The 22018-nt window shown below is 35.8% G+C and overlaps 1 protein-coding gene across 7 annotated transcripts in view; it reads left to right on the plus strand.

The window, feature by feature from the left end:
• Positions 1-22018, plus strand: part of HERC1 (HECT and RLD domain containing E3 ubiquitin protein ligase family member 1) — an 82044-nt gene that overhangs the window by 54418 nt on the left and 5608 nt on the right. For 5 of the 7 annotated variants that reach the window (XM_026855671.1, XM_026855674.1, XM_026855675.1 and 2 more), the window contains exons 46-70: positions 492-692; positions 1293-1467; positions 2187-2457; positions 3275-3488; positions 4236-4492; positions 5064-5191; positions 6911-7038; positions 8250-8450; positions 9304-9434; positions 10470-10669; positions 11152-11266; positions 11809-11955; positions 12497-12598; positions 13579-13752; positions 14057-14350; positions 15118-15183; positions 15293-15418; positions 16042-16180; positions 16644-16825; positions 17570-17725; positions 18204-18326; positions 18917-19019; positions 19712-19881; positions 21179-21317; positions 21605-21774. In XM_026855671.1, the coding sequence (XP_026711472.1) occupies positions 492-692; positions 1293-1467; positions 2187-2457; positions 3275-3488; positions 4236-4492; positions 5064-5191; positions 6911-7038; positions 8250-8450; positions 9304-9434; positions 10470-10669; positions 11152-11266; positions 11809-11955; positions 12497-12598; positions 13579-13752; positions 14057-14350; positions 15118-15183; positions 15293-15418; positions 16042-16180; positions 16644-16825; positions 17570-17725; positions 18204-18326; positions 18917-19019; positions 19712-19881; positions 21179-21317; positions 21605-21774 (4112 nt within the window). The remainder of the gene's footprint in view (positions 1-491; positions 693-1292; positions 1468-2186; positions 2458-3274; positions 3489-4235; positions 4493-5063; positions 5192-6910; positions 7039-8249; positions 8451-9303; positions 9435-10469; positions 10670-11151; positions 11267-11808; positions 11956-12496; positions 12599-13578; positions 13753-14056; positions 14351-15117; positions 15184-15292; positions 15419-16041; positions 16181-16643; positions 16826-17569; positions 17726-18203; positions 18327-18916; positions 19020-19711; positions 19882-21178; positions 21318-21604; positions 21775-22018) is intronic. The other 2 variants (XM_026855673.1, XM_026855677.1) reach the window with 2 other exon arrangements.

The raw sequence follows: 22018 nt of genomic DNA on the forward strand, positions 1-22018 counted from the left end.
GTTCTGTAGGAAGGAAAAGCAAAAGCCTGGGTGTACAATTATGACCTAAGAACTTGTGCATACTTTTTTGATAAATATGAAGACCAGAAATTTCTAGTATCTGTCTTTACTGTTCAGTCCTTTGGAATGTGCACCTGTTACCATGATTTAAAGTACAACTGCATGTCTGTGCTTTTCACTATATTCCAGATTTTGGAGTTGTGCTAGATGTGATGACTTCTCGTTTCTGTTTTTTAAAAAAAGCTAGTTTGATACTTCCATGAAACTTCTCTGCAGTAGAAATAAAGATCAAATTTAACGGAGATGGGCAAGAGCAGGATTTTGTTTTTCTGATTTATTATGTTCTATGTCAACATCAGAAGATGAGATTTTAAGACTAGTATTTTTCAGATTACAATCTACATTTTACACCTTTGTGTTGTTTGTTTAATTGAAATTATTTAATATTTTAGTTTTTGTAACCAAGTCTAATTATATTTCTCCAATTCTAGAAGACTGGGATATGTTAGATGTAGATGAAGATGAAAAGTTGACAGGAGAAGAGGAGTTTGAGTTATTGGCTGGACCTCTTGGGTTAAATGATCGACGTATTGTACCTGAACCTGTACAGTTCCCTGATAGTGACCCTCTGGGTGCTTCAGTTGCAATGGTGACAGCCACCAACAGTATGGAAGAAACATTGATGCAAATAGGTAAATTTGAAATTAGTTTCCTTCAAAGAATGCATGCCTCCCCTTTGGTGGGATTTTATAGGGGCAATGGAGAAACACTTTGACAGTCTTTCCTGCCTCCCACCACAAGGAAGTGAAGACAGGTTCTAAATTGTCCTTTTATTATAGGGGAGCTAGAGAGAGGGGCATGAAGCATTTATATTGCAGAAGGCTTGAAACTGTGACCATAGTCCTACAGTGGATGCCCAGTAGCATGTTTCGCGGAACTCAAAGATGGCTTCATGGATTTAAGTTGGGACTTACTGACCAGCCTATTGAAATGCAAGATCAGTATTTAAGCTTGTAGGCCCTTCTAATGGAAAAGAGAAACATAGCAATTAACATTAAGTATTGTTAAGTTGTGCTCATCTGTCTTTGAAAATAAGGAATAATAAAATTACAGATGGCATTTCAGGAATGTATTTTCCTCTCCTTCATTATCACTAACTATAGTTCTGTATGTATGACATGTTGAAAAATTAATGAGTAATTTGCTAACAGGCCAAATTTGCTTCTGTGCTTATTACATGATAATGTTTTGGTTTTCTTTCAACACTGATACGAATCCTCATTATTTCCAAGGCTGTCACGGCTCTATAGAAAAAAGTTCTTCTGGCAGGATAACCTTAGGAGAACAAGCAGCTGCCCTACTAAATCCACATGACCGGGTTATGGCTCTAAGAAGAGTGACAGCTGCTGCCCAAGTCCTCCTTGCAAGAACTATGGTTATGAGAGCGCTCTCACTTTTGTCTGTCAGGTTTGTGGCATTGTTGCTAACACTTCCACCTTTCTATTTGGAACCAGTTATCAATTTATGTTTGATAGGGATGCAGTTTTAAGATGTTAGGGAAAGTGATTCTCATTTTATGTACTTTCATCATACTATTAAGAGAAAAAGTTTTGGGTTTTTGTACTTTTGAACCCTATCTTCAAACATTGTGAAAGAAACTTCCACATCTTATATGGAAGATGAACTCCAACCATTCAGAACATAAAGATGCTGCCTGTGTTTGTGAGTTTTTGTTCAAGACAAGTATTGAGACTTAGAGGTAAATATTAGAGGAAAGATGATCAAGTGCAGGAGTTGATGGAATATTTAAAACTGGCTTTGAACGGAATGTTGTGCAACTGTGAATGCATCACAGAGATCTGACATGTACTTGTGCATATTGTCATAGCATAATTCTAAACATGAATTATGCATGTAACTTTGTTCATGAGTGATTCCAGGTTAACTGGTGGATTTTTGCTAGGGCAAGTCTGTAATGTGTTTTTGGTTTCGGCTTAATAAAAGAAAAGGAGTTGAGGGGCTGCAGTTCCATTTTGCTTCTCTTCCCCTTCCCCCTGCATGGTAACAATGTCCAGCTAGTCAAACAGGCAGTGTTCACTAATGGTTTGGGAATAGTTTTATCCAAACATAACTTGCTTTTAAAATATACTAACAAACCCAGGAACATTAATATTCATTTTTGACAGTGGTTCCAGTTGTAGCCTGGCAGCTGGTCTTGAATCCTTGGGATTAACAGATATCAGAACTTTGGTTCGTTTGATGTGCCTCGCTGCAGCAGGGAGAGCAGGCCTCTCCACAAGTCCATCCACTGTGTCCAGTTCAACAGAGCGATCTAGAGGAATACACAGCAAAACAAGCAAGCCTATATCTTGTCTTGCCTACCTGAGTACAGCTGTAGGCTGTTTGGCATCAAACACTCCCAGTGCTGCAAAACTGCTGGTACAGTTATGTACACAGGTAGGACTGTTACTACAACACCAATGTTTATATTAAACTACTTATACATGAGATGATGCAATCCATTCTGGGCACATAGATAATCTCTCTTCTGAACTGTGATGAGACTGCTGTCAGTTTGAGGATCTCTTTAGAGTTCTTGTTTATGGCTTTGCACAAGGGTATGTTTTATTGTTGGTAAAAATCAAGTAACTACATTTTTCTTCTGAGTACTCGTTTCAAGTGGCGAAAAATGGAGATGCTTTTTGTATTGATAGGGTTTTTCTGTTAAAGCTTTGGGTTTTTTAATGGAGTCAACTCTGCATGGAGCACAGATTGTTTATATCTGAAAAGAGACATAACTGTGGACATGCAGCAGGTTTTCTTATGTATCAGGAAACTTCTAAACAGAATAATTAATTGTTCTTCTGAGTTTGAAATATAATTGTGGAGAAATATGAGTGTTGGTTGGGATGATGGATTTTATTGTGTTACTGCTTGTTATCCTACCACTGGGTGCATAACTTTATAAAAAGTTCTAGAAGTTCCTTAGTTCTTGTATTTTTGGTTAGTGGGGGGGGGTGTGTGGGGTGTGTGTTGTGGGGTTTTTTTAATCCCTGAATCCGATTAGTTGGTTACATGAAGACCAGGTACTCCCTAGGGGAGAAGACTTAAATTCCACATTGCAAGTGATCTTTGTCTGTTAAAATAAACTGAGGATTTCTAAAAAAACCTTGAAAATCTTTAAAACTCTGCATGATTTGTTGAACTAAAAGTTTTCCAAAATTAATCTTTCTATTTGTTCTGGTTATTTATTGTCTTCGTTATTTATTTTTAGAATTTGATTTCTGCAGCAACTGGTGTAAATTTAACAACAGTTGATGATCCAATTCAGCGAAAATTTTTGCCAAGTTTTTTAAGAGGAATTGCAGAAGAAAACAAACTCGTCACATCTCCGAATTTTGTGGTTACTCAAGCACTTGTAGCATTGTTGGCAGACAAAGGGGCCAAACTGAGGCCAAACTATGATAAAGCAGAAATTGAGAAGAAAGGTATGATATAGCGTGTTTTTAAATGTTTATTAATAAATCTTCAATTCCTCATTTACATTTAAGGAGAGACTTGCTAGAATAATGTATAAATATACTCTCAAAAGTGAACAAAACTTGTTCTAATCAAAGTAGTATTATAGTTTCGTTCACAAATGTTAATTAGAAATATGATCTTATTACTTAATTGCATCTTCTGTTAAAAAAAAAAAAAAAAAAAAGTCAAAGCCGTACAGCTAAGACATTCGGCCTCAGTTGTGCCACCTAATGAAATTAAGGGGAATAACAGTTGATTACTGCTACCAAAGTACTATTCTGTCTCTGACGCAAAAAGCTGTGCTGCCTCTGCTGTGAGAAGTCAGGGAGTCAAAAAGCAACTGCTATACCTCAACCCCAGGCTGCTGCTGTGTTAGAGGGAGGGAAGGACATAGCACGACAGCAGCTTATCTCTGTCAGAGGAGGCATTTTTCTGTTCAGAAAGCACTTGCTCTTTGAACAACCATTTTCCATATGCTAGAGGATAAGGCTATTCATAATTCTATTCTTAAGGGGGTTTTGTGAAATTTTAAAGGGGTTATTTTTCTCTTAGTATCAGAAGAGTGGGGTTTTTTGATAGTTAAACATGATTGCAACATTATAAGATGTTTGTTAATCTTCTCTTTTCTGGAAATTATGGCTAATGCTGTGTTCATTTGTGGAATTCTGTTTGGTACTCATCCTAGGCATCATCTCATTGTTTTGTTTAAGCAGGTTTAATTGCCCATTTGTATGCCCATCCTTCCTATGATCCTTCTGCTGTAGGCCCTCTGGAGCTGGCTAATGCACTAGCAGCTTGCTGCCTCTCTTCAAGGTTATCTTCACAACATAGGCAGTGGGCTGCTCAGCAGCTGGTGCGAACTCTTGCAGCACATGATCGAGATAATCAAACTATTCCTCAGACCCTCGCTGATATGGGGGGAGACTTACGAAAATGTTCCTTCATAAAATTAGAGGCTCATCAGAACAGGGTAAGCCTTGATTTCTCCCAGAATTGCATGAATTTTAATACTTTCTTTTGTAGAATACAGAAAAAGTAAAATACTATTATTTTACAAATATACTGACTGAAATTTTTTGCCAGAAGAAATAATATTTTGGTGATGGAAGTTACTGTTTGAGTGTACCTCTGATGCAGAAAAATGCTTAGCTTCTTTGAAGCTTCAATTAAAGGGAACATGAAAGTGTTCTTACAGTACATGAAGTCAGCAGAATCACCCTAAATCTTTTCTTAGACTAGACCTTAATTTGCATTAACCTTTCTGTCATAGTAGTTAATGTCTTTGTCCAGTATTCTGTGCAGTAGTGGCCAGTGGAGACTGGATCTGAACAAAGTGTAGCATCATTACTAAGCATGCTTAATTACTGTACACAATAATATAAAAGTAGAAAAACATATCTTGTTTGATTGTTACAGTGTATTTCAGTAATGTAGCTAATGCGCTGCCCCATTGGTTAATGTTTGCTTAATATTAGTGAACAAACATGTCTAAGCTTTAGATTGAAATTCAGCTTTTGCCATGATTACTTTGGTGTTTGTAGGTCATGACATGTGTTTGGTGCAACAAAAAGGGACTTCTGGCAACTAGTGGAAATGATGGCACCATAAGAGTGTGGAATGTTACAAAGAAGCAGTATTCATTACAACAAACTTGCGTGCTCAACAAGCTGTAAGTTCATTCTTTATAGTAGCAGATACTTAATTTAAGCTGTAATTGTGCAACATAAAGGAGATGACCCAGCAATGTCTCCTGCACCAACATTCTCTCTCATTTTTTCCTCTGAGACTCTTACTACGTTTATGGCATGGAAAGTAAATTAAATAGCTTAAAGCTGAAAACAAAGCTTAAATGTCAAGCTGATAAGAGTACAATATAAAGAGGTCATGTTAAAGCTGTTTAAAAGTATTCTTAATTCATATAATGAGAAATAGGTAAAATAGAAACTGTAAGGTTCAATCATATAAAAAACCATAAATATCCCTTCAGTGGGTTCCAGTGCATAGTTCCAATGTATAACATGATAATTATAAGTGTGGTCATTTTGAGTCAACTGTGGAAAAAGAATTTGTGACTTCTGCGATTATTCAGGAACTGAGCATAATTTTTCTTCATGAGAGTTCTGGGAAGTACTTTTGTATCATTTGGATGTGTCAAAAAAGAAGAAAGAAAAAGGAAATATTGAAAACTAATTCTTTAGTACAGCCTAGGTGAGTTTAACTCAGGAGAATGAAGAAATAATACTGAACTAGAAGGTTGATTCATGACGACTGCTTAGTAGTTGTTTTAGTTCTTGTTTGCTTGCTACTGTTAGGTGCTGCCTCAAAAGGAATAAACAGAATGATGTAGCTTGGCTTCAGAAGATAGTAATGAGAGCAGTATCTTCCTTTAACAGAAATCTGTTATTCATGTGGCAGAAAAGCTTCCTGTACAGTAGCTTCAGAGTTCAGTACTTTCATGGGCTTCATTGCTAACAATCTCAATAATGACTTTAAATACAAATGCAGTGCAATTCTGTTTGTATTCTTTATTGCAGTAGGTAAGTGCCAGTTCTTCTTTAAAGGTAGAATTATGTTTTTGTAGCCCCTTTAGCCCTTAGAGGTGAGCAGAATTACCTGATTTGATAGAGTTGGTTCCTTGTTCTGTGAGAATACGTTTTGTTTTTCTGACTTCGGAGGAACATTATTTAAATACTAAATTACTATTCCCTGATACAGTGTTACTACCTGTTGTATTAACTTTTTATGTTTATTTCTTAATCAAGAACATACCAGAGATATGCCTCCTGTATCTTCAAAAATGCAATGGTGATACAGTATTTGGCCTACAGTATGCATCCTGGCAATATTACAGCCTTCATTTTCCTGTTACTAAAATCAGTAAAACCCACACCTGTCATGTATGACCTTAAGGGCAATAAAACATACCAGTAGTAACCTGTTACAGTTAGCCAAAGCAAACTTTAAAATAGAATTTTAGAATGCTGTAACAACATTATAACAGGAGAAAGAGGTGAAGCTAGAATTAAGAGCAAGATGTACCTCTTTCATTTCCTTTGTCCAAGATACTGTTTCATTTCATGACTTCCCAGAAAGTCCTCACAAAGATATTAAATTTGAGATATAAATAGGTAAAGTTAAAGGTGATTAAACCTTTTTTTAAATTGAAACCTAACTTCATATTTCTTACTGTGGAAATAACTAGTATCTCATTCTGTAATTTGAAGTGGTTTTAAATAGAATATAGAACTATGAGTAGAAAATTTATGTGAATCTGCAGTGATGGCAGGAGGACTCCAGATTTTAACTCAGATATTTTATGAATTCTATGTCTTCATGTCTGCTTAAAAGAAATGCCCTTTTTTAATTGTATTATTTTATTCTATTATAGAGAAGGTGATTCTGAGGAAAGCCTGGGGTCACCAAGTGACATTAGTTTGTCTCTTGTCTGCTGGAGCGTCAGTGGGAAGTATCTGGCTGGAGCTACAGAAAAGATGGTGAACATATGGCAAGTCAATGGTATGCTCTTAACTACCTGTGAACACTTTATGATCCAACATGTTTCTAGGGAAGCTACTAAGTTACTGAATATTTGTTTACCAAAGTATTTAACTGTGTGTGCTCTCCAATTTAAATGCCTAACATCTTCCATAACGTCTAGCAAACCAGCCATTTATTAGGGGAAGGCACTAACCATAGGTGGATGTGTGATTTAAAATTAATTCAGCAGAAAACTGAGCAGCGTATGAGTCCTTGCTGAAGTGTTTAGGTGTGAGGCTTGATCACTCTTAGCAATTATTTGGCTGTAAATACTGTCTTACTATAGTCTGCAAGAACTACCTTTCTACATGCTAGAGAGAGAATGCAAAAATGGACTGAAACAGATGGAGGAAAGGATTGCTGGAGTGATCAACTAGATTAAATGTTTTCTAGTGAGACTAAATGAGTTTATTTATTTGAACAAGAGATTCTCAGAGGAAGAACCTTATAAATAAATATGTTAGGAAGATAAACTCTCTGAGAGGGACAGGGAAGAAAAAAGCAGCTATGTAAGCAAATGGATCATGTTGACACAAAAAGAAATGTAAGTAAATGGGCTGTGGATAACTTCAAGAAGGTTTCTAATGTTCAAAAGATTGAGATATGTTTTGTAAGGAGGAATGACAGCTGGAGAAGCAGTACTGTAAAATTAATTAGATAAATTTATGAGATTGCATTGTGATAGAGGGGACTGAACCTGCTCCAGGAAAGGTGCTTTCCAATTCCATTGCTCTGTTTGCAATCATCTTTAAGTAAATTTTCCTATATTTTTACTGTTATTTGTGCTGCTGTTGACTAATCCAACATAATACCTTTAGAATGCCTTTGAGAGGAAGACTGTTCATCACTTTGTCATCTTCATTCTTTTGTTTTGCACTTAAGTAAAACACGTTACGCAGCCCATGATAATAAACAGTCCACAGAAAAAGTATAAATTTACTGACCCATGAAGAATTCAGCTTCCTTCCTTAAAAAAACTATGTAACTATTGATAATTGAGATGTATTAGCTAGATTTGGTGTCTGTGTAGATTAGTGGACCTTTGCTTCATCTTGTAATGTACATGAATTTATAGTATGCCCTAGCTCTAAACAGGACCTCTTGATATTTTCCCATGGGAAGTATTTTTTTGTTTGTTTTCTTTTCTTTATGAAGATAAAGTAGTTTTAAAAGACTTTTTCTGCTCCTAGGAGGAAAAGGATTATTAGATCTTCAGCCACACTGGGTATCTGCACTAGCTTGGCCAGAAGAAGGGCCAGCTGCAGCATGGACAGGAGACGCTCCAGAATTATTATTAATTGGTCGTATGGATGGATCTCTTGGTCTTATTGAAGTTGTAGATATTTCAACCATGCACCGGCTAGAACTGGAACACTGCTACAGAAAGGATGGTAGGTCACTATATCAGTACTTAAGTAGAAATTGAATTTATTACTCCCCAATCCCCCCTTTTTTTATTAAGCAAGTATATAATCTCAATTTTTAGTTATTGTTCATGGAATATGACTTCTGGTACCTTACCTGCAGGCATCATTCACTTGTGTTCATGGGAGGAGCAAAGTCTTTGTGATCACCATCTGCACCCTGATTCCTCTGCAGGAGGGGCAGACAGTTTGTAGCAACCCAGTTATATAATGTGAAGGAATGTCTGGATTTAAGATCAGTATAGATTCCCTGCAGTGTCTGCTCTGTCTAGAGACATCACTGTAGTCAGTGTAATTTGAATTACTGAATTACTGCCATTTTTCATTTATAGATCCAGTCCTGTGGGACATCAAGTAGCAAGAGTGGTTTTGGGTATTGCTTCTTCAGGAATTTGCAGATTTTTTTTGCAGAATCAAATAAGGCAATATCTAAATGCTAAGAAAAGCTCAAGTTGTTTTGAGTACTTTTTTTAGGAGCATGCCTACCTCAGATACATGTGTAGGATTGTCTACTTTTTTCCTTTTCCCTAGCATAGTTCTTTTCACCACGTCAAGAATATACATTCAATTATTTTAATAAAAATAAGAAGAATGAAAGAATTATTACAAAATCATCTCAACAGCTGTCATTACAGTGGCACTTAGGTTTATTTTTACCATACAAATTCAAGAAAATTTTCACACCAAAAATGTGTTCAGTAACTTTGGTGGTGGTGGAAGTTATTATGCACTTCATATTTTAGACAACTGCACTGCAAAAAACCTTTTTGGCAGGAGTGTAGTTCAATTATTTTAATTTTTGTGTTGTGTGTTTATGTAGTGTCTGTCACATGCCTTGCATGGTTCAGTGAAGACAGACCATTTGCAGTTGGCTATTCAGATGGAAAATTGCTAATAGGAACAAAGGAACCACTTGAAAAAGGAGGAATTGTTCTAGTTGATGCGCATAAGGTAAATATATTTAAAACCAATGTACAATTTTTGTAGTTAAAGATCTGTTTAAGCTATTCTCTATTTGAAAGCTGTTTATAAAGTCAAGTGCAGATTATTTTATGAACATGCACCTATTGCTGATACACATATTAAACATAACATATTTTAAAGGAACAATCTACCAATTTTTTTTTAAAAGGAAAATAAATTTTATAGACTTTTTATAGGCCTTTTGTGAATGTGTGTACAGAAGTGTATTAAGGATACAGCTGTGCATGTCTGGATTTAAAAGACTGTAGTTCTCTTAGTTTGTAAAAGTTCTCATAATAAATTTTAATTTTGGTTATGTCACGTGTTTGTAAAGTTTGAGTTCCTGTGCAAAGCAAAAGATGTTTTTTCTAAATATGCAGCTGCAAACGTTTAGAACCTTTGCTTGGCTAGGATGTAATAGCAAGTCATTAACAGTTCATAAATGATTTGTTAGGCTAATAGGAAAATTCCTCAAGTACAGGTCTAGTAGAAGCATCTTGATTGCTTTCATAAATTGGGCTTGGTGTTTGAAGCATGGTAGTCACAGAAGTGAGCATGCTATGACAATAAAACTATACTTGCCTTTTCCACTATGGGTTGTTCTCCTTTCCTATCTTGGTTAGACTCAAAGCTATGTCTGGCCCATTACCTAATATGTTTATGAACTGTGTATCATTAAGGTAATTCATACTACAATTTCATAATACAAAAAAAGAAGGGAAAATTGTCTACTTCTTTGGGGAAAAAAAGATTCAAGAAAGGTGTGCAATGAAAAGAGAACATTTTTTTTCCTATGCTTTTCCTTTAGTTTCTTTCTGGAACCTAGGATTTACTTTTCATTTGGTAGTTCTGAAAAGTATTGTGATTTCATAATTGTAACTCACTATCTCTATAATAGTTTATTTGAGAATAAAATGTTCTTTGTTATTAATAATTAAACATTACATTAGCTCTGAGAGTTAAATTTCTTCTGTTCTTGCTGTGTTACTCCACACTGACTTATAATTTCTAAAAATGCAATAGGATATGATTGTTAGTATGAAGTGGGATCCAAATGGTAAGATTCTTCTGACATGTGCCAAAGAAGAAACAGTGAAACTCTGGGGATACATGGGAGGATGTTGGAGACGTCTGCACTCGCTGTCCCATCCAGCTCTTGTGAATGGCATTGCTTGGTGTGCTCTTCCAGGGAAAGGACCCAAGCTGCAGCTTTTACTAGCTACGTATGTAATTTTTTAATGGTTTCTATAGCTCTTTTGCAGATCTTTTCTACTAGTCTTCAGTGTCCAAAGCAAAGAAGTTTTGTCTTTTTTTTTAAGTAACATTCATTCAGTAAGCCAGTTGCCATGAGTTCTATGAAGCTTCAGAATTCAAATGGAGAGAGTGGCTCTGGTCATGTTACCAACTGTTTTCTCCATGCCATGAGACCTGTGTGTTGTGTTCCTGCTTGAAATTTTTTTGCTTTATCCAAGTGTTTTTTCTGAGAATATGTTGTTAGTAAAAATTGAAAAGCAGGGGGCAGGGAGGAATAGGAAAAAAAATAGACTTGCCCATTGGGAACATGCCTTTCCACTTCAGATTAATTGATACAGAATAGTTTTATAGGGAAGTGGTGAAGACTGCTGATATTTTAAGTTAATATCAGACCACTTTTTGTTAGTTAATACCTTCACTTTATTTTTCTGATTTATCCTACTTCCTGTAGAGGATGCCACAATGGTTTGGTGTGTGTCTGGACTCTTCCCCAGGACATAGTAATTACATTGCAGTCCAGCTCAACTTGCTCAGAAGGATGGTGGGACCAAGAAACAAGTGCCAAGGTAAATGGAGTAAACTTGGCGTTCAAGAAATTCTCTTTACTTATTCTGAAATTGGTGGAGGAGAAGAATGTGAGCAGGTTACTCAAATCTCAACATTTCCTGACAGAAGATATTTGCTAAAAAATTGATACTGCATTTCTATACATGCAGGCATTTTCTGAACAGGAAATGAAGAATCACAGGCGTCAATGAATTTCATTTGACTAAAGATCGTATTTTGATGTATTTTCATTCTTTTAAAAGTTGATAAATAAAATTTAGTAAGAGTTTACATTTTTTTCTACATAGAATTATGTAAAGATTAATTTCACCTATGTAAATTGTAACGCTTTCTTTAATGTTGCTGCCATTTTGTAAGAGGAGAAAAGGTGATAATGTGACACAGATATTTATATTATCATAGTACTGGTCGTTTTTATTATCTTATGGAAATTACCCCATCTCTATGGATGATCAGTATTTATTGCAGAATACAGAAGCTGTTATGCTATTCCATTTTCTGTAAATAGTTCAGTGTTCCATAACTATGAAATAATTTGCAGGATGGATACAGAAAAGCAGTAGAAGTCAAGTGTGTATTTCAACTGAGAGGACATATTACTCCTGTTCGGACTGTTGCATTCAGTCCTGATGGACTGGCATTAGTATCTGGTGGACTTGGTGGCCTCATGAATATTTGGTCTTTACGGGTAAGATCATCTTTGACGTGGCACGATTCTTTTTTTAGAATGAGTATCTAAAATGGTCAAGGCATCAGACTAGCTTGCTCCACCCCACCCCACCCCTTCCAGCATGTTAGAAACATTAGAGAAAGCATGGTATAAAATAATGGTATAAAATTGTAAATAATAAAATATAAATTGGAATTGTACTTAACATTTAAGTATTTTATGATTCTACTATTGATGCATTCTGTCAGCTTGGTCATATAAGTTAGGCTTTGCAGAACCAGCCACACTCTGTAGTTGGGAACAATGTTCTCTTACTTTGAGAACTTTTCCAAGAGTCAAATAATGTGGATTAGTAAACACTTCTAAATCCTTAGTTATGTTATCTCCTTAATATGGTAAAAATGCTAGAAATTACTTTTGCTTTTAGTATAAACCTTTCAGTTTTAAAATAGTTATTGAACAGCTTGGAAGAATATCATCCCTTAGGAATGTGCTTGTATTCATTTAAACAGAAAAGTAGCTGTGTATACACACTGACTCAAAACACTTCTTTCTTTAGGATGGTTCAGTATTACAGAGTGTTGTGATAGGTTCTGGAGCTATTCAGACTGCAGTATGGATACCTGAAGTTGGAGTAGCTGCTTGCTCTAACAGATCAAAGGTGACACTATGTGTTGAAGTAACGTTCTTTCAAATCTTTTACTCCAGTAAAATGTCATTTGTCTGTATTTATTTTTCCTTTCTTTTATTTCTTAGAAGTACGCAGATAAAAATATCTGTCTTATTTTCAAACCATGTTTCTTTGGCTTTTGACTGTCACCCCAAAAAGACTGGGGTTTTTTTAATAGTATCTCATATTTAATTGGGGAGGGGCAGGGTGGAATCCTTCTGAGCTGGTGTGTATAAAGGATGCTGCACACCAGTTATATTAGTTTCTATGTTTAATGGATAATTAAAATAGACAAAAGACAGATTTAATTTTGTTTTCCTTTATGCAGCATGAAGAAATGTTACATTTCCCCCAGCAAATAAGATATTTCAGTGATCTAACTTAATTGGAAGTTGCCTGAACCTCAGAAATTTTTAAGGAGCAGCAGAATTTACTTCAGTGTTTGCTGTGTCAGGAACTGCTGGCATCTGAACAGAAGTTTCATCACAGCTGATTATTCCAAAACATAATATTTTTTGTGAATGAAGATAAAAATGGCACAAGTTATGACTCCTGTTAGTAGAGCCATGCTGCATGTGGTTCTCAGTATTTTGAAATTCTCTGAGTCTTCCCTGAATTCAGACCAAATATTGAAGGTCATATTACAAGGCAAATCCTAAGTGAAGGTTACACTTAAACTAAACTTAGGTTTCAGCATTCACTGAAATGAACTCTGCTTATTACCATATTTTCATTCTTCCTTGGATTGATAATCATAGTATTGCCATGGGACTGTGAGGAAGTGGCAAATGGAGATGCTACTCTGTAGCATTTGTCAGCAGATTATTCACCAACAGAGACAAAAATGTTAAAGCTTCTGTGTTTTCTGGGCCCTATGGAAACTATGATAATTGGTGATAAATCAATGGGCTGAATAATCCTGCTTTGTAAATTTTTAATTTCTAATGTGTCTTGTGACTGCTGTTAAACAGGATGTGTTGGTAGTGAACTGTACATCAGAGTGGATATCTTCGAACCACATCCTTGCAACATGTAGGACTGCACTGAAACAGCAAGGAGTTCTGGGATTAAATATGGCTCCTTGCATGCGAGCTTTCTTGGAACGTTTGCCTATAATGCTTCAGGAACAGTATGCTTATGAAAAGGTAAGAAGAGCTAATGTGAACATTTAAAATCTGTGTCTGTCATGAGGTCACTGAATCTCAGCTGGTTGCAGTCTTTCACCACAGAGTACCCAGAAGACTTTTCTACATTCTATTTGAAAATGTCTTTTAGTGCTCTCAAAGCTAGTTGTCTCCTAATTTGAGAATACTTTATTAGAAAAACTTTGATTAAGCATGGCAGAAAATATTTTTCTGTAGAACTAGCTTTGCAGGTCTTCTAAATTGATTAATACGTATTTCTAACTTTATATGTTCGGTTTCTCTCTCCCACTCCCCTTGCCTTTAGCCCCATGTTGTTTGTGGAGACCAGCTGGTTCATAGTCCTTACATGCAGTGCTTGGCATCTCTCGCTGTGGGCCTTCACCTAGATCAGCTCTTGTGCAATCCCCCTGTACCACCTCATCACCAGAATTGCCTCCCAGATCCTTCAGCCTGGAATCCTACAGAATGGGCCTGGCTAGAGTGTTTCTCTACTACCATAAAAGCTGCTGAAGCCCTGGCCAAGGGAGCACAGTTCCCAGAATCCTTTACTGTTCCAGACCTGGAGCCTGTTCCAGAGGATGAGCTTGCTCTCCTAATGGTAAAGTGTGCTGTATCGTCTCAGCAGTGAAGCATGTTGTTACTGAGCTTATGGTATGATGCAGTTAACATCTCTGAACTGTAAAGATTTATATCCATTAACCTAAGCACAAGCAATAAGTGTCTGAGTTTATTTTTTAATTAACTGGTTAGAATATACTGTAAAGATTCCTTTCTCTGTGTGTAATGAGTGCAACTCAGTTGCATATTAAAAAACAGAAGAAAACAACCCAAAACTGTGACAGTAATTTTCATATATGATAGAAGCAAGAAATGTAGAGGTTTACAATGCTATTTTTAGAGTAACATTTTGACACTGAATTATTTTGCTAGTGTCAACTGTCTTTATGACTTCTTACGATATGTAAAGCAAAATAGGAATTTTTGGAATAAAAATCTATCAGCACACATATAACATTTTAAACCAGTGTTTGCAATTAAAACTTCAAAAATCCCTAAGCATCAGTAATTAGGAAAAGATTACTTCATCAGGAATTTTGTTGGGTTTGTTGGTTTTTTCCTTTTTTTTGATTTGGATTGCAAATCATGGATAATTGTTATTACTAGATAGGTATAGCAAGGAAATAAACTTGGCCTGTGGACGAAAATAACATATTTGCATCTGTGCGCATTCATTCTTACTGCTGTGCCATTTAGAATAATTTGAATGTCAATATTGTTCTTAGTTAGCAAGGTAAATACATATTGCATAACACAAAAATAATGTGCATCTCTTGAACTGTGGTAACTGTGGCTTTTGTTGTGCAGGATAACAGTAAATGGATCAATGGTATGGATGAACAGATAATGTCTTGGGCAACATCAAGGCCAGAGGTTAGTAAAATTTATGGTTTGGGGATTTTATTTTTTTTTTTCTTTTTAAAGCATTGTAATCTATTAAAAGTACTCTTGTTTTAAAGCCTTCTTTCACGCTATTCCATAGGATTGGCACTTGGGAGGCAAATGTGATGTGTATCTGTGGGGAGCCGGAAGACATGGACAGTTAGCAGAAGCTGGGAGAAATGTCATGATACCAGTAGCAGCACCTTCATTCTCTCAGGCTCAGCAGGTGATCATGTCAAAACAGTCATGATTTAATGAATCACCATGTATTGTTTGTACAGTTTATCAAAACCTCTCTCCAAATGTCTTCTCAATTTTTGTTTGATTTAACTGTAAAGTGTCCCCAAAACATGTGTTTTCACGAAGGAGAAAGTCTTTAATTATTTGACAAATTCAAACCAAGAAGCCACTGAAATCTGACAAAACAAAATTGTTTGATATGGGTATGATTTGAAAATACCTGCACAGCTCTAACATAATACATGTGCCAGTTTTGTTTTCTGAAATAACATTGACATTCAGAATGGAAACATCAAAACTAAATCTCAGGTAGGAGTATGTTGTGATTTCTCTCACTGCAAAAAGGTTTGTCAAAACTAGTAGCAAGTTTCAATGAAGGAATTTCTATTGTGATTGGTAACAAAATTCCATTAAACATGGGGTGAGTGAAGTCTTATGTTAATAGGGTTGTCACAAACTTATTTTCAGTGTGACAGAAGAGTCTGTTGCCTTGATATATATACAAAGAAAAAAAAAAAAAAGGACATTACACACTGTAATGCAGGTGTTGCCATGTTGCTGCATCAAATTCAAAAATCGTTATAACTCCTTTGTGTCTTTATAAACTAGGTGGTTTGTGGTCAGAATTGTACTTTTGTCATTCAAGCTAATGGCACGGTTTTGGCTTGTGGAGAAGGGAGCTATGGACGACTGGGACAAGGAAATTCTGATGATCTGCATGTGTTAACAGTCATTTCAGCACTGCAAGGTAAAATTGTGGGTTTGAAATGAGTGAATTGATAGACCACAAATAAGCATTTTGGTACTTAATATAATTATGCGTGTTGAAGCTGTTTTTTCGGATTTAAACATTAAAATATTGTAGTCTTTAATTAAAAAATAGAACAAATAAACTAGGTGTTCATTTTTCCTTAAGGTTTAAGTAGTAATATGTTAAAATTCCTTAATTTTAAGACGGGAAAAGTGTTTGCTCAAGATAGGAAAATTACATTTCCAAACTAATGGCAGGGCAGAACCATAGGTTGTACATGAGCAGACAAAGGTTTTGTTCAGAATAAAACGAAATAAATTGCTATAACAGGAAAACGGTTATTGTGGTTGCTTCCTTTTCCCACACTTGATTGGCTGCCAGTAGGGGTACTTGGATATATGTATGTTAAGAGTTTATTATAATTTACTCTAAACTTTGTTGTCTCATTCTTCTTTAACAGGCTTTGTTGTAACACAGCTGGTGACCTCTTGTGGATCTGATGGCCATTCCATGGCTTTAACAGAAAGTGGGGAAGTCTTTAGCTGGGGAGATGGAGATTATGGCAAACTGGGACATGGCAACAGCGACAGACAGCGCAGACCTCGACAAATAGAGGCTCTGCAAGGAGAAGAAGTGGTGCAGGTTCCAAAATATTTTTTATCTCCTACAAACTGCAAGTGTGGTCACCTAGTGCTGGGAGTCTTCCAGAACCAGTGTCAGTCTTGACAGCTTGAATTCATATACTGAAAGAAAACAGGCAACTTTTCACATCTCTGAGCGTTATGAAGCAAGTTGATAGTTTCCAGTCCAAGGATGTTAATATCACAGAGCTCACTGTTGATGTGTGATGTTAATTGACAGTTATTACTGGAGAAGATTGAAAATAAGAAAGAGCAGAGAAGAGAGTGATGATGAAAAGATTGTCAAAATGCAGACATGATTTAAAAGTTTCCCTTGGTCCTTGTTAGGTGACTTTGACCTATAAAACTAGTCACTGAGACCTCCTCCTAATTACTAAGTGTGCATTATAACAATGCACAAGAACATATTTGGCTTTGACAGGATGTTTCTTTATGAAAATATAAAACACTTGTACAACATCATCTGCTTGAAGAAAACAGTAGTTGGTAAAAGTAAATAAATAAACCACCTGACAGCCTTTCTTCACACAGATATCTGCCTGTCCTGCTTTTCAACATTACTGTTGACAAGAGTGAGAGATAGTTTGTTGGAGTAATCATTAATACTAAAATATTTGTATTTTAGCTCTTCATAAAGTGAATATTGTTTAAGAGAGAAAAAGGTGTTACGTATTTACATGTAATAGGTAATATTTTCTCCCCAATTTTAAAATGTGTGTAAAAATTATGATTATTTTTCTTCTAGATGTCATGTGGCTTCAAACATTCAGCTGTGGTGACAGCAGATGGCAAACTTTTTACATTTGGGAATGGTGATTATGGTCGATTAGGACTTGGAAATACTTCCAATAAGAAACTTCCAGAACGAGTGACGGCGCTGGAAGGTTACCAGATTGGACAGGCATGGTTTATTTAAAACTAGCAATGTATCTTTGTTTAAAGCTGATGTTTTCAACATATTTAAGTGTTCTGTTTTTTGGTTTTTTTTTTTTACCTTGGCTTTTATTTTGATTATGACAGCAGAATTTGACTGTACATAACTTCTTAAATAATTCCTTTCCTGACTCTTTTGATCCTCTTTCTGCAATGCCCATGTTTTTTAACATTTTGACATTTCAAGATTTAGGCATTTCTAAGCATGAATTCATGAGCTATTTTATATTCTTAAACAGTGAGTATGTGTAGCATAGTACTGCCCTTTGGTTTCAGGAGCTGAGATGAAGCAAATACCTAAAAAAATACTACTGTGGTCCTGAATGTCTTCAAAACACTGTAATAAGCAATAGAAGTTTTAATGGTTTTAAAAGGATACCTGTTTTTTTAAAACATTATTTTTCTTCTGTGGTAATAACATTTAACATAACATTTGTCTCAACCAGGTGGCCTGTGGGCTCAATCATACTGTAGCTGTGTCAACAGATGGATCAATGGTTTGGGCTTTTGGAGATGGAGATTATGGTAAACTTGGTTTGGGAAATTCTACTGCAAAATCTTCACCACAGGTTAGAATTCAGAGAGATTATTCTTTGCATAAATTTTCAGTGTTATTAAATGTGTTACACAGTGTTCAGAGTGTAATTTTCAGAAGTTAAATTATTAATTCCATCTACTATACTGTTCTAACACAATCTGGCATAAATAATTCTGATTGTGTTATGCTAAGCCTGATACTTTAATGGATTTTACTTAAATAATAGTGATCTTATCTCAGTGGCAATACAAATAGTGAAAATTTTAGAATTAGCTTAAAGAAGAGAGCTTTCTTATTTTGGAATTTAGGGGGAAGGTTGTTTACTCACTCATCTACTTCGTCCCATGCCACTCCCCGCTCAGTCCCAGTTAAAAAAAGGTATTTTGAATCATTGTGCGTAGAACAAGGTGTTAGTTCCATTAAAGAAAAAGAGAAAACTCTATCTCAGTTTCCTGTGTTAGTTTACAAGCATTACTTACAGTAATCCTACAATGTATGCATTGCACAGTGGGAATTAAAAAGTTTCTTTTTGGAAGCAGGAGTTACAGATGAAATTCATGTGTGGTCTCTGTTTATGTCTTCATAATACCTTAATTCATTTTCCTTTCACTTACACCCTAGAAAGTGGATATTCTTTGTGGGATTGGAATAAAAAAAGTTGCCTGTGGAACCCAGTTCTCTGTTGCACTGACAAAAGATGGTCATGTATATACTTTTGGACAAGGTAGGACTATCTGGTATTGGGACATTTCCATCTCTAGCTTTGTGTGTATTGCAAGCAAAAGTGAAATATCAAACACGTATTTATAGACTGACCTAACACTACTTTTTAGATTTGCAATGACCTAATCTCAATTTTGGAACCTCAGCAACATAATTTTCACATATGCCTGAAATCCAGACTTGGAGCTCACTCTAGTTTGATATCAGGAGGGCCTTTCAGTTTAGTTTTTCAGGAGTGTTTCCCTAAAACTTCATTAAATTTCACACATCCAGAAACATTGGGTTATTTCAAAGTTTACGTTGTCTAATAAAGCATATGCCTACACGAGTTGTTTATAGATCTGGACAGGAAAATTTCCAAGTGTGCTGAATTAAATATGTTTAAACTTCTCAAGTCAGTTAATTCATATGTATTATAAAACCATACATCTAGATCTAGAAGTCTTGTTTTAAGAGAATTTGATCTTGTTTCAGACTTAAGGAGAAAATAACAGCTTCAGCAATGTAAATGACCACTGTAGGGAGCAGAGTTTTGTAGGAAACATACACTAGATTTCTCCCTAACCAATAGCACTTGAGTCCCAGTTCCAAGAGTATATAGAATTGTTTTTTATCCCTCCCTGACTTCTACCTGCAAGTAAAATTAACTTTTTAATGTTCTCTACATATATAGACATGTGCTTGCAATTTTAGATCGCCTGATAGGTTTGCCAGAAGGTCGGGCTCGAAATCACAACAGACCCCAACAGGTTCCAGTCCTGTCAGGAATCTTCATTGAAGACATAGCTGTAGGAGCAGAGCACACACTAGCTTTATCCTCTACAGGAGATGTATATGCTTGGGGTAGCAACTCTGAAGGGCAGGTATGTACTATTCCCTGTTTATTTCTGATCTTTATAAGGCTATAATTGTACTTTACAGATGTGATCAGAATATCTTTATTTTTATGGAAGAGAAAGCTTTTATTTTTGTTCTGCTCCTTCCCCCCTTACCATAACAACATTTTAGGCATTTCCATTATTTTCTGTTTCCTATGCTCTTACATGGTAGTAGTTTGGGAAAGCACTGAAAACATTTATTGTTGGTGTCAATCAGATTTGTCAACTCTTTATATGCTTTTCATAAAGAAAATATAACTTTCTTTAGAGAAGAGGGTTTTTTAAGTCAGGGGGAAAAAAAATAGTAAATATAAATTCTCCCTTTTCTTTGGGACCCTAATTTTATCCCTGTCCTTAAAAGTCCATTTTCCTCCCTCACCTCATGAATAACTCAAATTTTTGAAAGGGCTTCAGCTTTTTGACAGTTTTGCATGATATAGGATAAGAAAGAACCTCATGATATATTGGCTGTTGGTTTTTCAGGAAGTCTGGGATTAGTTTGTCCTCTGGTATTTCAGTATTGAGTTTCTGAGTAGGATTTAGTTGAGCAAGTTGTTTGAAAAAATTTCTGAGAGGAAGCTCTTTGGTTTTGGGGAGTTTTTTGAGAGGGTGCTTACTTTGTATTTCTAGAAGAGAAAAAAATTGTTAAGGTAAAAAATGGCAGAGAAACTTCATTTTGGTAGCCTGTTTATATGATTTCCACTGCACTGCAAAAAAATTGTTTTATATGAAGTGGTAAAAAACCCAAACCCTTATAACATGAAACCATCACTTTTAGAATATGGAATGAATGATGTGATGTTCACATGATATGAAACTGTCAGTAAAAAGTCAGAACAGCTTCAGTAAACATTATCTATATAAATTGTGTTCTCATAAATGACTGTAGGAATTTATGTGCATGGTATTTAAATGGCACAGAAGAGACATTCGAGCTGTGTGACTGTGCACAAGAAAGACTGCCACACAGATGACTTAGCAGCATAGATGAGTTCCTTGTTCTGCAAAAGAGCTTGAAAAAAATCTCCAGCTGTTTTAAGGTCTCTTTGACACCTAGATCTGCTACTCCCATTGAGTACAGATGCAATTTTCTATCAAAAATAAAAGGTAAATGCTAGCTTAATAAAAGATATATAGGGTAAATATATTTTATCCCAGTATACACCATAAACAAATACCATTTTTACCGTTTGCTCTGAATTTTTGCTTAAAGAGTTTTAGAAATATCATGATCAGTTGTTGATTATTCTTTGTGGCTTTTACATCTGTTACAAATTGTCAGCTTGGACTGGGCCATACCAACCATGTCAGAGAACCAACCCTAATAACAGTCCTGCAAGGAAAGAACGTTCGACAGATCTCAGCAGGACGCTGCCACAGTGCTGCCTGGACAGCCCCGCCTGTTCCGCCAAGAGCTCCAGGTAAAGAACTGAGATTGTTTGTATGGTAATTTGATTGAGTCTTTGTCTTTCCTGGGGGATGAGTGCAACAAGAACTTCTGAACATTTGGGACAAAATTTGTTTTGGTTTATATCTGTGCAGGTTTTCAAATTATCTTAGTCTCTTAATTTTTCTACTATTGTGGTTTAACTCCAGTAGGCAGCTATGCACTGCATAAGATACTGCAAAGAAAATCAACTCCATTCCAGCCAAAAGCAGTACAGCTACCCTTTATAAAACAATGCACTTTTTTCTCTTCCTGTGGTAGGTGTTTCAGTGCCTTTACAGCTTGGTTTACCTGATGCCATTCCACCACAGTATGGGGCACTGAAAGAAGTGAGCATTCATACAGTAAGAGCAAGGCTCAGACTGCTGTACCATTTTTCTGACCTCATGTACTCTTCATGGAGATTACTTAACCTCAGCCCAAATAACCAGGTAAAATTCCATTTGGAATAAAGCAGCTTAGCTGCATTGTGTTATGCGGTGTCACTTAGAGAGATTCTGACCAGATCAAGATGGATCTTAGTAATAGATTCTATAGGATTTTTGTAATAAATAAAAAATATGTAAGTCCAGGTTAAACCAAACTTTGTTAGAGTATTGTTATATATTTTTGCTTATGCTAACATGGACATGTCAATGTTTCAGTTTCCAAAAGCTTTTTAGCCTCAAAACTGGA

The sequence above is a fragment of the Athene cunicularia genome (genome assembly GCF_003259725.1).
Source record: "Athene cunicularia isolate RWA chromosome 10 unlocalized genomic scaffold, athCun1 chr10_part1, whole genome shotgun sequence".
Classification (NCBI taxonomy): domain Eukaryota; kingdom Metazoa; phylum Chordata; class Aves; order Strigiformes; family Strigidae; genus Athene; species Athene cunicularia.